Below are 15,088 nucleotides of genomic sequence, written 5' to 3'. Positions count from 1 at the left end.
GCGTTGAGGCTGGTTTCTTGAAACCAACCAGGAAGAAGAACTGGAAAACCGGGCTGTCCTGACATCCAACTCAGGAAGACGGAGCCTTCCGGAAGCCCCTTGGCACCTAAGCGGCCAGTGCCGGGGAGGCGGCTCACGTCACCAGCGGGCTCGGAGAGAACTGGGCCGTGAGCCCAGGCTGCCCGGCTGGAAAGGTCAGGGGCGGCTGGCGGCGCGGGCAGGAAGCCGCGATTACGCACGCCGCCGGGGATGCGCCCCTGTGTGCAGACGGGGCGCGTCGGAGACCCAAGACCTTGAGCGGCGAAGGGGCCCTTGGGAACGTCTGAACGTGTTCTTGGTCCAGAGCTAGGGAAGAAAAACCAAACCGCGAACAGCAGGAAGGGGCGGGGCTTCTAAAGGGCTTCTCGTTCACAGCCTTGCAGGATACCCGAGGCGGAGCGCCCGGCTCTCATCAAAGCCTCACCAGAGACATCACGCCCCTGGCAAGTGGGAAACCCAGACTCCAGACCAAGGCCCCCAAAGGCCATGATGGGATTCTGTGTCCAGGGCTATGGGGGAGGGGAGTTGTGAACCCAGGCCCTCCCTCCCCACCATTCCTTTTGTGTCTTCCTACCAGCCTGGCCTGGCACCGCCCACGTCTGAGGGAGGTGGGTTCCCCAGGCCCAGGTCGCACTCAGACGCACCCCTGTCCCAACCTATGCCAAAACGGACTCAGGCAGAAGTAGGTCCCTGGAGGGGTGGCAAAAGGAGAGAAGCAATGGTGAGTTACTGGCAGGGAACAGCACTCTCCAGATAGGATCAGACTGAGAAATCCTAAGAGAATCTTTGAGATAGCTGGGCCAGTACTTTGCAGACCTAAGTGGAGTTCTACAGGCACCACCATCTTTTCTTCCAATCACCCTTCAGAACCGGTCTCAACACGGTATGGGTGACAAGTAGAACCCCAGGCCAAGTAGACTTCACATCCATAGGAACCAGCCTCTTAAACACCAGGCTGTCCAGAAGTATCGGTCAAAGGACCACATCACCGGAAGCGTTTTGCACAAGTGCTGGCTCAGCATCTCAGGCAACTCGCCGAGCCGTGGACAGGCAAGAGCCCTGACTCTAAGAGGAGGTGAAAGGTTCATGAAAACCTTCCTCGTGTGTTCCTGGAGGCAGCTCCCTGTCACAGCTTCTCAGGGAGCTCTGGTGTGAACAGGGCTTGCAACACAGGGACGGAGGGTGAGGACAGGCAGTGTGGGTGTCCCACTGGCTCCCGCCTAGGACTTCCCTCCCCCACCTCCCCACAAAGAGGGGAAGGTGCTGCCCAGACCCCCATCTTGCCTTCCACCTTTTGTAAGAGGCTGCTGAGGGTCATGGGAACCAGTGTCCCATTGAAACGCTTCCCCTTGTTGAGAGGCCACGGGTGCAAAAGGAAACTTCTTGCGTGGGGGCTGTGATTTCCTGAGGACACCACTACTGGATGTGCCCAGTGGTTCAAAGGAATTACGGATTTCGCAGTTTGTGGTTGTATTTGTTTTTATTTTTGTAAGACAGAGAGAAGGGACGGAACAGGGCCCAGCATCATCCCCCAGAACAGCTTCCGAGTCATACACTTGCCTGGATTCATTTTGAAAAGGCAGTTTCAGGGTCCGTGTTTCAGGAGACCCTCCAGGCTATCTATCTCAGTGCAAACAGCTGAAAATAAAAACCTCCCGTCTGTTTACCACACAGAATGCAAAATAAACCTGTTTGGAAAATGCCTGCCCTTAAAACAAGAGTAAGGGCTTTAAAGATGCGTTAAACACAGAATCTTCCAGGAATCCAGTTGGCTGCGGCTTCACAAAACCAGAAGCACAGAATAACATTTCCAACCATAGAACTGCTGGCTAACAGAAAAACAGGAGGATCACAAGATGACAGGCAGGGTCCTCCCCGACCCCTGCGTCTTCTTTTTGTTCTGAACAGTCATAAACTGGAGAGCAGGAATGCAGCCTCGGGGTGGGAGCGGATGCTCGGAGTGGCAGCTCAGTCTCAGGAGTGGAGGGGCGGCTCACTGCTTGCCCGCCTGTCTGCCTGGCTTCTTTTCTGGTTGACCTCTGCCAGTCCCGGGGATCCCACCTCGGCCCCGGCCACCGAACACACCTGTGAGACAGGGGGGAGCTTCAGCAGAGCTGGGCTGGGAGGGGCACTGTGGGCAGGGACCAGGAACTGGAACCTTCAGACTATAGCCAAGTCGTTGAACCCCTCTGAGCCTCAGCTTCCATCTCTGTAAAGTGGGGGCAGGGACTGTACCTTCAGTGGGAAGAGCAGGCTGAAAACCTGAGGTGGAGCGTCTGACCAGGGCTGGGCGGGGGTGCTGCTCCACAATGTTCTGTGTGACCAGGGCTATCAGACCAGGCTCCCCAGGGGTGTGAAGGATGCCAGGGAGGACAGAGGCTGACACCAAGTCACACTGGGGCTTGCTGGGGGGCGGGGGGGATGCTTCCTGGAAGAGAGGGCTGAGGGCCAAGGTTGGGGGTGGGTGGTCATCAGGACAAAGTCAGAAGGGTTTCCGGGAGGAGCAGGGAGTACAAGCGAGGAGGAGGCCTGGACTCAGCCCAGGGGTGGAGCAACGATGCTCAGCTGTGTGGCTGGGGCTGCACCGGGGCACCCCAGCCTGCCTTGCTGTGGCACCACCCACATCTGGCCCAGGAGAGAAACAATGGGGTGGGGTGGGCTTTCTGTGTCCAGCCCAGAGAAGGGGCGGGGGAGCCTCCTGAGCTCTGACCTCTGCAGCCAGAGGTGGGGCTGTTTCCGAAAGACCTTGTACGCGGAGCACACAGCACTGCTGCTGGGGAAGGTGAACAGCACAAGGGCGGGTGCAGCCCCTGCCCAGGAAGCCGCAGAGAGCCAGCCTGGCCTTCCAGGGCCCCTTCCTCCACACACACGCAGGGTACAGAGCCAGTGCTGACAGGGTCTGCCTAGCCTCATCTCTAACGGAGCAAGACCCAGCTTGGCCAAGCGGAGCCTGGTCATGCAGGGGCCCCTGTGCAAGCAAGCCGCTTTCCCTGTCCTCCCTGCTCCTTCAGGCAGTTTACTGGACAGTGGTGGCACCCTGGCTGGAGAGCCTAGCCCTGGGGCCCCTGGGGCCCTGCTCACCCCCATCCTGGGTTCTTCTCCACCTGGGGGGCCCTCCTCTCTCTGGCTCCTTTCTGACTGTCACTGGAGCCTCAGCTCAGGGCAGGCTCCAATGTCCTTCCTGGCTCTGCCTGTAAGCCCCCAAGGTGGGTTCCCGGGATCTGGCATACAAGGCTCTCCAGGTGGCAGAGACAAAGTCAGGTCCCTCCAAGGACAGAAGTCGGGTGGGGGAGGCGGGGAAGGGTGGGGCCCACAGCTAGCCTCTGGCTCTAGCTGACGGCACATTTAATTTTATGCTAGATTTATGATTTCAGGGTGGTGCAGGGTGATCTACCCAAAAGGCGTGACCTCGGTTTTGTCTAAAGGAGTCACAGCAGGAAGGGTCCCAGCCTGGGCACCACAGGGATCTTCTCCGCAGGGGGCAAACCAAGGCTTGCGAGGTGCCCACAGCACCTTCGTAGAAACAAGCAGGGCTCAAGCCCCAGGTCTGTGTGGGCACTGGGTTAGTCTGCCGGGCGGAGAGCCACTGCGGGGAGGAGGGTCCATGCTGTGGCGATGGGCACGGCTAGCACTGACCGCCAGCACTCAGCTGGGCTCCTGGAGCTGGGGACACGGGGCATGCAGGCGGCAAGCAGCAGTGTCAGCTCTTCCACAGAAGAGCCCCATGAGTCACGGCCCCCCAGTGCCATGGAGGAGGGGCTCAGAGCCAGGCCCTCGGCAAGATGACAACACCAGTGGAGAATGTCAACACCGGGCCAGGCCAGATGCCGTGTGCGGCGGTCACCCCCCAGCGGGGAGGCCCCGGCCGCCTGCCAGGGGAGAAGAAGGGGGACAGAAGGGCCTACCTCGCCCGGCGCCCCCCATCCCGCGGCCCTTCTGCTGCTTCTGCTGCTGCAGGCCACCGCGGCCACGGCCCTTGGCCACCACCTCCTCCTTGACCATGTCGATGATCTCGTCGGGGATGCGCAGGTACTTGATGGTGCTGCCGCGGATGTAGCACTCGGGCATCCGCCAGAATTTGTCCCCGTCCTGCCAGAGAGGTGGTACGTGTCAGGGCCATGGGGAGGGACGTATAGATAGCCGGGCAGCATCCATCCTCTCAGGCTCCCTGCACCTGGCGTCGCCCCCGTGGGGTATGAGGTTCTTCTTTCTGCACAGGACACGGGAGGGGCCGCCTCCAGCAGGCTCTCTCCAGACCCTTGGCAGCCCTTCACGCATGAGGGCAGGCGGGGCAGGGCCTCGTGAGCACCCTGTCCTCAGCCTGTCCTCTGGTGGGGGAGGCCGTCCAAAGCCTGGAGAGGGGTGAGGCTGCCTCACATGCCAGGTACTGCCACAGCCCAGCTCCTCCCCCTTCTGCTCCCAGTCTTCCGAACTCTCCTGGAATCCGCTCCACGCACCGTGACTCATTCATTCACACAAGTGTCTCGTGGCAGGGTCTGAGCTGGGCATGGGATGCAGGTGAGCAGGACACAGACCGTGTGTGGTGGGTGAAGAGGGCCAGGAGGGGGAGAGGGAGGCAGGTTTGGGAACGGCCGGGGCAGCACCCGGTGATGCCAGTTTACAGGGGAGCTAATGGAAGCTAGAGAGACAAGGGGGCTGGTACAGCTGTAGACTCTGGAGCAACGCCGACCTTCAAGTTTTCAGGATGCTGTCTCCCCCCGGCCCCCATACACCCTGTGACCAGCACAAGGCCTCGCCCCACCCTCCTGCTGCCCTTGGGCAGGAGCCCGGGACCTCATCCATCAGATTGCTTCTCCCGCCCCACCCCTGCTGCCCCAAGCCAACCCCTCCCCCCATACCCCTAGAAATCAGACCAAGACATCTCCCTGCTTAGATCCCAATCAGGGCCCCGCTGGCTCAGGACGAGGTCCAAATCTCTCGGTGTGGCTCCAGAGGGCCTGAGATCCAGCCCCACTCTGGCTGCCCCCTCTCGGCACTCGACGTGCCTTCCAGATGGAACATTCTGGAACACACAGAGTGGGATTCTGGCCTCCAGCATTTTGCACACGCTGTTCCCACCTTTTCGTGTCTGGCTAACTGCAGCCCTCAACAGGCCTCGCCTCTAGCCTCCTTGAAGGCCCCGGTCCTCCTGCATGACATCAGTGGTGCCTAAGCCACTCAGCCCAGCCCAGTGGAGGTGCTCGGCAGGGACAGTAGAATGTCTGAGGGCCAACTCTTCCCAGGAACACACATAAGAGCCCCGACCCATACAGGAGCCCCAAGAGGCCTCAGAGCATTCCTTTCCCAGCAAGGGGAGGCGAGTAGCCAAGTCCGTGGGGATGCAGAGTACAGCCAGACAGAACGATGATTCTGTGGAAGCTCAGGGCTGGGACCGGGGCGGCCATTCAGTGTGAGGCTTTTCCCCAGCCAAGGGCAGGCCCAGCCCAGCGCACTCCCTGGAGGAACCAGGCTTATGTGCGTTCCATGGGGGCAGCGTGCCTCCAGACGCTTGCTCTCTTGTGTGCACTCAGCCCCTGGGGCCTCTGCATCCGGCTGCCCGAGGGGAGGATGGACTGCCGTCACCTGTTTACAGGGGAGGAGGCCTGACAGCCTGCATAAGATGGCTCCTCACACCCAATTTCTCCTCCCAACCACTGGGCCCTGAGGGGAACCCTGCAGGGGGAGCCATGTGTCCCGGCTTGGCCACGGAGGCGGGACTGACCTTGCCCCAAGACCCAGTGATTGGCTCGACATCCTCAAAGTGGACAGAAACCTGCTGGCCGTGTGCAGAAGGACATGTGCCCAGCTGTGCACCATGGTGCCATGGAAATCCACAGTGGGAATCCTCAGCCACCTGCCACCTGGAGTTCGGTCCCAAGAACTTAGTCACAGAGCTGAGCAGGTGAGGGGAAGGGGGGTGGTCCCCCCTCCCCCGTCTGCCTTCTGGGGCAGGAAAGGTCCCACAGGCCGAGAGTGGCTCTCTTGTGCTCTGCTGAATGCTGGCGGGGCGAGCCCTGAGGGTACCCTATCCTTGGCTCAAGACGGCCCAGGCCTCCCAGCAGCTTCTTCCCCATAACATGGGGGGCTACCTTGGGCAGGTGGTGGAGACGGGAATCAAGGGGAAAGGAAGCACTGACTAGCAGAACGCAGCGCAGGCAGGGGGAGGGAGTCTGCCCCGGAGGCCACCCCCTCCCTGTAGAGAACGGGTTTATAGCCAGAGGCACCCCTAGGCCCAAGTCCTTCCTGGTCAGGAGTGGCGCTGGGGCTGGGGGGAGGAGGAGCGGCTCAGTACCTGCGGGGCAGCATCCACAGGTGCCAAGTCCAGGGCACCAGACTTGGAGCCTTGTCCCTCTGCCCAGCTCCACATCCAGCCCAGTCCCTCGGGCCCCGCCCTGACAGGATGACCTGCAGTAGAGGCTGAGGTGTGGACCGTTCCACTCCTCCCAAATGTCCCGGAAGAGGGCTTGGACCGGACTTGGAAGTGCGAACGCTAAGGCCCTGGAAAATCATCCCAGGTCCCAGTGTGCGACCCTGGCCACACAGCCTCCACTCAAGATGCCCACCTGGCCAGCCCCACCCGAAGGCCCCCAGACAGGGGGTACAGGCTGAGGGCACAGGGTACTCACCCTGGACGTGCAGATCACCTCACGCAAGTTGATGTTCATCCAGTTGTCACAGCTTACCAGGTGCCCGTTGTATGTCTCCCCGTTTTTAAGCTCCACCAACTGGAGAGAAACGGGTCCCACATCAGTCATAGGCCCCGGGGAAGGTGCAGACCTACCCCAAGGAGCAGGTCGCCACCATCGGGCCTTGCTCAGACCTGTCCTTGGCTCCTCTTGGGACCCAGTGGGCACAGCGCACGGTACCCAGGCCCCCAGCGGCCCTTCTTACAGGAGATGCGCTCTGCTTTCTCAGTACACTTTGCTTGCACTGTACACTTTCTATGATGGAACCGTTTTCCTGTGGTGGAAGAAATGAACAACACCCACACATCTTTAAAAGAATGAGTAAGGTTAGGGTAACAGGGTGGCCAGGTGCCCACTGATGCCACACGTGTGATCTATGGTGGTCTAGTCTTTCATTGCAGGAATTACTTGACTGTCTTGATGTGTTTCGGGAAAAGCACCTCATTCAGAAGACATGCTTTTGTTAGGACAAGCCTGTTTTAAATAAATGTCAACTCAGAGAACAAACTTATGGTTACCAGAGTGGATGGGGGCGAGGAGGGAGTTAGGGAGTTTGGAAGTGACGTGTGCACACAACTATGTTTAAAATGGGTAACCAGGACCCTGAAGTCCAGCACAGGGGGCTCAGCTCAGCGCTCTGTGACGACCCAGACGGACGGGGAGCGGGTGGGCTGGAACGGAGGGCCAAGAGGGAGGAGATGCAAGTGTGCATATAGCTGGTTCATTTCATTGTACAGCAGAAACTAACAGAGCACTGTGAAGCAAGTGCACTCCAAAAACAAACAAACAAAAATTGAGCAAGGATCTACTCTACAGCACAGGGAATTCTTTGCTCAATATTATGTAACAACCTAAATGGGAAAAGATTTTTAAAAAGAACAGATACCTGTGTATACATAACTGAATCACTTTGTTGTACACCTGAAACTAACAAAATGTTGTGGATCAACTATATTCCAATATAAAATAAGAATTTTTCTAAATAATCAACTCTTGGGGCTGAGCGGCACTGGGCTGCCCAGACACCACCTCTGCACTGTTCTGTGGGCCGGGCCTGAGCACTGGCGTCATGGCATGATGCCGGGTGCTGGCATGATGAGAACCAGCAGCAGCCCAGTCCATGCCCGTGGCTTCCTGCTCAAGTTCCTGCTGGTGGGTGACAAGTGACATGAGCGAGGGTGAGACCCTGGTAAGCCTGTAGGACAACTCAGTTGAGTCCCCGGATGACCACCAGTCATCACTTGCTCCCCTCTGCCTTCCATGGTGCTGCAGACATTTTACAGCTACTCTGCCTGTTTCCCTTGGCAACCACTTTAAGGTTTAAAACACGATTTAGAAAGTCATCACTTTCAAGTTTGAAAAAATTAAAAAAAAAATAAAATAAAATAAGCCAACTTAGCTATCTGCCCAAGAGAAATGAAGGCATATATCCACGGAAAAACATGTACATGAATGTTCCCGGCAGCTCAAATTTTCAGCAGCCAAAAAGCAGAAACAACCTAAATGTTTGTCATCAGGGAACAAATGGATGTGGGTTAGTTGCTCAGTCATGTCCGACTCTGTGACCCCATGAACTATAGCCTGCAAGGCTCCTCTGTCCACAGAAGTCTCCAGGCAAGTATACTGGAGTGGACTGCCATTCCCTTCTCCAGAGGATCTTCCCGACCCAGGGATCAAACTCTGGTCTCCTACACTGCAGGCAGATTCTTTACCATCTGAACTATCAGGGAAGCCACCAGGACAAATGGATAAAGTGTGATATATCTACACAATGGAATATCACCTGGCCATAAGGAATGGAGCTCTGACACACGTTATAATGTGGACAAACCCTGAAAACATCATGCTGAGTGAGAGAAGCCAGACATGAAAGGCCACATGTTGTGTGATCCCATTTATGGGAAATGTCCAGAACAGGCAAGTCCACAGAGACAGAAAGCAGAGGAGTGGCTGCCAGGTGCTGGGGGAGGGGCCTGGGGGGGGTGGCTGCTACTGGGGACTGGGCCACTTTTTAGGGTGATAGGATTACTCTGCAACAACACAGAGGTGGTGCTTGCACACCCCTGGGAATGTGCTGAACGTCCCTTAACTGTCCACCCTGAAAAGGCTGAACTGTATGGTTGTGTGAATAATATCTGAATTAAAAAAAGGAAAGACAACAGACTATATTGACAGATATCACACTCTATCACAAAAGAACAAAAGCAGATGAACCCACCCACATTTTAAAAATTCATTCATGCTTATACACACGTTAAAAGCCAAAATGTGTAAATGCCGAAGAATAAATTGTTGGGAAGATTAATGAAGAGGGGCTTCCACTTCCTCTGAATCTCTAGTATTTGACACTTTTAATAAGTATGTACGACTTGGAACAGGAGCAGAAATGACACAGGCCCTGACGTGTGGGAGGGAGAAGCGGACAAGCTGCTGCTCCGTGGACAGGCAGGAGGCGGGCTTGGCTGGAAGCACCTCACCCTTTACCCAGTGTCCGTGTTCCTGTGCTGAGGCTGGACCCTGCTGAAAGGCACCGCTTCAGAGAGGCACATACTCACCATTGGGTGATTCTGAGCCGTTTTCAGCAGCGACAAGGGAAGCTGAAAGGCAAACAAAAGCGCATGACTTGTCTGGCTCATCAGCAACATGGAGCCCTGGCCTCTAGGCAGGGCTGGCATATCCCTCAACCGAAACACAGTCTCTGAACTCTGCCCAACCCCAGGTCACATACCCGCCTCCCAGTTTAGCACAGAAGTCTAGAAAAATCCTCATTTCAGTAATTCTGCAGCTGGGGAGATCCCAGCCAGGAGAAGGACGTTAGATCTTTGTCCTCCCAGCCTTTTGACCCTCCCCTGAAGTCCTTCAATAAAATGGTTTGATCTCTCCCCTGACAATCTCAGCAGCAGCTGCCCTCTGGTGTTGGGGCTGATCCTTCTGGGCATTTCTCTGTAGCTCATGCTGTACGTAGTCACACCTGACAGGACCAGGTGTAGCCCTCCAGGTTTATCAACAGAATCAGGGCACACGGGTCTTGCTGCTGCTTGCGTGTTTTGCTCTGCTGTTTCAGAGATACGTCCAGGTTAACACATGCAGCTCTAGCTAAGCCTTTCATTTTCAGTATGGTAGACGGTCACACCCACTTTACAGATGGGGATGATGAGCTTAGAGACTGAGGAACTTGCCCAGCACCAGAGACCCAGTGAAAGATGGAGCCTGGCTCAACGCTATCTGTCAGAAGCCAGCTCATGCTGGGCCCACACCTTGGGGGGCCGCCCTGACTGTCCGCTGGCAGAGTGATCCATCAGGCTCAACTGGCCTCTTGATCTAAGGAGGGCACATCTGAGCTGGGTATTTGAGCGGAATTTACCAGGCGAGAGGAAGAAACATTTCAGAAAAAGTCTGTGGTTACTGCAAGGGACAGCAGATAAACGATGGGATTTAAAAACTCACCCCGATAAGGTGAACTTTCAAGATTGTTCTGTTTCATTACTGAATTTCTTTTTCATTAAAAAAAAAAAAAAAAACCATATAGTGTTAACTGGGGGGTGAAAAATCAGTGTTCATTTTTGGAACACAAAAGCTTGAGCCTTACTCTGGGACCTGTCTCTGGGCCTCCAGAAGGGTGACTCAAGGGGCAGTGCTTGGGTTCAGGGTCCAATGGCAGTCTATACAGCACAGGCAGGTGAAAGTTCTAGAACTAGGGCCCCACCAGACAGGAAATTGCCTCCGGGAAAACCGTATCATGCCCCAGTAACTGGGGAACTCTAAGTTGGTCTGACCTCTAGGAGCTCTTTGCTGGGGAGTCCCAGCCTACCCTCAGGCTCTATCTAATAGGGGGTAGCTGTTTCTCCAGGTGGTGGGGGCTGTGAGCCTCTCTGTCAGGAGGCCACAAATGCCCCTCAGTCTCCAGAGGAAGGCTCCCTGTGGAAGGGCTTAGAGGGAGGGGAATTCCACATCCCACGGGCCTTCCCTACAAGCCACCCGGGGGAGGTCCAGAGGCGGCAGGAAGCTAGGCCCAAGCCCACTTCCTGCACAGGCTTCCTGGAAGGGCAAGATAAGGAGGAAGAAGGGGCCACGTGGAAAGGAGATGGTTGTTCCCAGAAGGGCGGTGGGTGGCCAACCTGCCCTCTGCTCTGGAATGCATCTGTGTAAGGCTGCCCGAGTGCAGTGAGCCGGAAGCTCAGACACGCATGCAGCAGCCACACACCCAGGTGGTATTTACAGCAGAGAAGCCTCACACTCTTCCTGGGCAAGCCTGTTCTCTTGTGTCCACAATGGGAATCTGGACCAGGGCACACCTAGGTCCTCCTCCCAGATCGCCAGGTTAGCCCTGGAAGGCGAGAATGAAGATGGACTCTGAGAGGTGGTGGGAGGATCAGAGCAGTCCAATCACGGAGCCTCTACATGCGACACCAACGGCTAGAGCAGGAGGAACCTGCCCAGGGCCACAGAGCAAGGTCCTGGTAAAGCTGGGGAGAGTAGGCTGATGCCTGTCAGCAGGGAACCCACAGATGTCCTTTTATGGCACACAGCGCCTCTAAGCTGGTCCCTCTCAGGCTGCCACCTTGTCCCAGCTACCAGCAGCGCAGACCTGCAGGACCCAGAGCCTCCGCAGCTGTTCCTGGCAGTATGCCCTCGGAGGATGGCTGCGACAGATGGGACCAGCACCTGCTCACAGCCCTCCCCTGTGCACCCGCTCCCTAGGCAGCCCACAGGGCCAGACCTGATGCAACTCCAGCAAACCGGCTCACCCTGCGCCTCACACACCACGTCTGGTGCTGCTGGCAACCTTTGTTCCGAGGTTCCCTCTGCCTGGGGTGCCCTGCCCCCAGCTGGTGATTGTTCCCTCAGCCAGGCCCTCATTATAACCCTGTCAAGGGAAGAAAGGAGGTTTCCACCTGGGTCACCCTCTGCTGCTTCTATTACAGGACATAGCCAGTCTCTAATTAACTTGTTTATTTATTATGTCTCCCTGGCTAGACTGGAAACGCCAAGCCTCCTGCTAGACTGGAAAATTCGGAGGGTGTGGACTTTGTCCAGCACTGAACACCCGGTCAGGCACACGAGAAGGTCTCAGTAAATATTTGCTGAACAAATACAGCGCACACCGGCCCCCGGAGGCACGTGGGGCGGGGGGGATTCCTGCTCCGCCCCGCAGATGAAGAAAGGAGAGGCTTAGGTAAGGGAGAGGTGGGGCTGGGACAGCGTACGGCCTGGAGCCACGGTCACAGCTTGCCACCTTCTACATCCCCAAACTGTGCTGAAGACAGAGGTGAGGGGCAGGGGAGGATCCTGGTGAACCTGAAAGCCGAGGGGAAGGGACGGCACCACGGGTGGGGGATGGAAGATGCGTGAAGGTGCCAGGGAGACAGGAGAGGGCTGAACACTCAGTTCTGGGGGAGACAGGGTCCTCTGGAGTCAGGGAAAAAGGTTGAGGAAAGAAAGGCCTTTCTCAGAATGCCTGGGGCCTGGTCCTCAGGCCTAGACCTAACAGTACCCTGAGGCTCCCAATTCAGGAAGTTGTTGCAGACCACCCACTCCTTCACCCAGACCTCTGCTTCCCGCCCAGCAGGGACCATAGGGAAGAAGCCTTGTCCACGGCCTCAACACTCCCCAGAAGGCAGGAACAGGCTGGACGAGTCTGTCCTTCATGCAGGCACTACTCTAGGCTCTGGGACTCCCATGAGAATAAAAAGCAAAAATCCTGTCTCCAAAGAGCTTAACACATGGACTTTTGCAGTTTTGCTCATTCCCTGAGACCAACTCTACCCTTGAGCAGAGAGGAACCTGCTCCCTTCTCTCCAGCCTTACACTGACCAGGAGAAATTTAATGAGCCCTCATGGTAGGCTCGGAGAAATGTGCAGCGACCACCTCAGAGCAACCTGGGTGCTGACAGGCCAGGTACTCTCTCACGAAGCCCTCAGCTCTCAATTCCATTGTGGGGCCACAGTTTCCCTCTCATACACTGGGGGGTACATGCACTCTCTGGTTTAGATCTGTAACTTGTCCACAACTTGTGAATAGCATGCCTTTGGAGAGGTTTCCTGTCAGGGTCTCAGTTTTTCCTTCTGTGAATTGGGAGGATAGTTAGCCCATTTTGGCTCAAAATGCCCCCCCTCTCTCTAAACTGCATGCTGTGTGACTCTGGGAAAAGCAAACCCATCTCTGGGTGTTTTTCAGCCTGAAAAGGAGAGGCACAGGAGATTGTGCGGCTAGCATCCTAAGGGGCTTGTTGTTGTTCAGTAGCTAAATCGGTCCGACTCTTGCGATCCCATGGACTGTATCCCGCCAGACCCACCTGTTCACGGGATTTCTCTGGGAAGATACTGCCATTTCCTTCTCCAGGGGATCTTCCTGACCCCGGGATGGAACGCGCGTCTCCTACACTGACAGGTGGGTTCTTTTCCACGGAGCCACGAGGGAAGCCCTCTAAGGACCTTACAAGCTCTGAAATTCCCCAAGTTGGCTTAATTTCAGAACGCACAACGGGGCTCTACTTCCCGGCGCTCTAGCTTTACATTTTACGAGGTCAGACTGGGTCGAATGCACTCGGAGCCACTTCCCTCACTGAGAAGTCATTCTGTTTCATTCACTGGGGTTCCGGGGCGGGGGGGGGGGGGGTCCCCTTCCTCTCCGGCTTCATTTTTCCCATCCGGAAAATGAGAAGACTGCGGCTAGGTTGCTATACTATGATTACACGTTCGTCCAATCCTCTATTCCCCTGAGACCGACGTGCCGGGTGTCTTGAGAGAAACCCCTGTATTCTCCGGTCTGTTTCCCCCGCTCCGACCGGGCGGCAGGAGTCGAGGCCCGGATGACACACTCGCTCTGCATCGCCCCTGCCCCAGCACCCGCCCCAAAGGCCTTTGGCGGCCGGTTCCCCCGTCGCCTCACCATGGTGTCGGCAGGGACCGGCCTCCCCGGCCACTTCCGCCACCGCCGCCGCCGCTCACGTTCCCGCCGGTAGCCGCCGCTGCGCGCCACTAAGCTGAAATAGAGTGGCAGCGACGCGAGCCAGTCAGAGCGGGGCTCGTGGGAAGGACAACCAATCCACCCAGAGGAAGGCGGGGCCTACTAAGCCCGGGGGGCGGGCCGGGCCTTGTGCTCACCAGTGAAATGAGGACCAGAGTCGTAAAGTGCCGCCGTGAGTGCTGCAAAAGGGGGCGGAACAATATGTGTCAGAGCAGGAGGCCTTGTGGGTAAAGGCGCTCGCGCAGGTCAGACGATCGAGGATCTCCTCGGCTCCACGCTGTGGGCAAAGTCGGTTATTACTTCCAATTTCCTTGAGAAATGGAGGCTCTTCGGTTATTATTGGAATGTGCTTAATGTCTGCCTTCCCGCCTCTTTTCTGATTCTCATTATTGTTGTTGTTCAGTCGCTCAGTGAGTCGGACGCTTTGCGACCCACATGGACTGCAGCACACCAGGCGTCCCCGCCCTTCTCTGTCTCCTGGAGTTTAGTCAAACTCACGTCCATCGAGTCGGTGATGCCATTCAACGATCTCGTCCTCTGTCCTTCCCCTTCTCCTGCCTTCAGTCTTTCCCAGCATCAGGGTCTTTTCCAGTGAGTCGGCTTCTCGCATCAGGTGGCCAGAGTATTGAAGCTGAAGCTTCAGTATCAGTCCTTCAAATGAATACTCAGAGTTGAGGATTGACTGCTTTGATCTCTTTGCTGTCCAAGGGGCTCTAAGTAGTCTTCTCCAGCACCACAGTTCAAAAGCATCAATTCTTCCAGCGCTCAGCCATCTTTATGGTTTAATCCTCACATCTGTACATAACTACTGGAAAAACCATAGCTTAGACTATATGGGCTTATGTCGGCAAAGTGAAGGCTCTGTTCTTTAATACGCTCTCTGGGTTCGTCAGAGCTTTTCTTCCAAGGAGTAAGTGCCTTTTAATTCATGACTACAGTCACCATCTTTTGGTAGGTTGGAATCCTGGCGTTGTCCCTCAGAGCCTCAGTTCACCTCCCTTTAAAATGGACGTAATAAGTGCTGTAGAAGGTTGCAGTGAGGAGGAAATGAGGTAAAGCCATGGGAAAGCACATAGAACAGTGTCTGCTTGATATATACAGATATGCAATATTTATTGAGCACCTACTATGGGCCTGCTCTGGGAAACACAAAGTGAATAAACTAGACAAGACTCCTGGCCCTCCCAAGGCTTGGGAGGGGTGACAGTTGGTAAATAAGACAAATTGGCAAATGTATTCATTCCCTTGGGCTGCTGTAACAGAGCAATCAAACTGGGTGGCTTTAAACCACAGAACTTGATCCAGAAGTCTGAACTCAAAAGATGTGGGCAGGATTGGTTTCTTCTAAAGGAGCTGAGGGACAATTCATCCCAAGCTTCTCCCCCCGCAATCC

General features: G+C 56.1%; 1 protein-coding gene across 2 annotated transcripts; it reads right to left on the bottom strand.

Moving 5' to 3' along the window:
• Positions 1-1,500: 1,500 nt before the first annotated feature.
• LSM4 (LSM4 homolog, U6 small nuclear RNA and mRNA degradation associated) lies at positions 1,501-13,771 on the bottom strand. 2 transcript variants are annotated; one of them, XM_061149821.1, is made up of 5 exons: positions 13,618-13,771; positions 9,281-9,322; positions 6,666-6,764; positions 3,945-4,128; positions 1,501-2,124 (listed from the first exon to the last, which is right to left on the bottom strand). In XM_061149821.1, exons 1-5 carry the CDS (start codon positions 13,618-13,620, stop codon positions 2,033-2,035), a joined length of 420 nt encoding a protein of 139 aa, XP_061005804.1. In that variant the 5' UTR covers positions 13,621-13,771; the 3' UTR covers positions 1,501-2,032. The 2 variants fall into 2 exon arrangements, with proteins under 2 accessions (XP_061005804.1, XP_061005805.1); XM_061149822.1 differs by lacking the exon at positions 13,618-13,771 and adding an exon at positions 9,454-9,555.
• Between the last annotated feature and the right edge of the window lie 1,317 nt (positions 13,772-15,088).

This window comes from Dama dama, chromosome 9 (genome assembly GCF_033118175.1).
Source record: "Dama dama isolate Ldn47 chromosome 9, ASM3311817v1, whole genome shotgun sequence".
In the NCBI taxonomy this organism is placed as follows: Eukaryota; Metazoa; Chordata; class Mammalia; order Artiodactyla; family Cervidae; genus Dama; species Dama dama.
The sequence above is the reverse complement of the archived record's forward strand: the minus strand, read 5'-3'. Positions and strand labels throughout refer to the sequence as shown.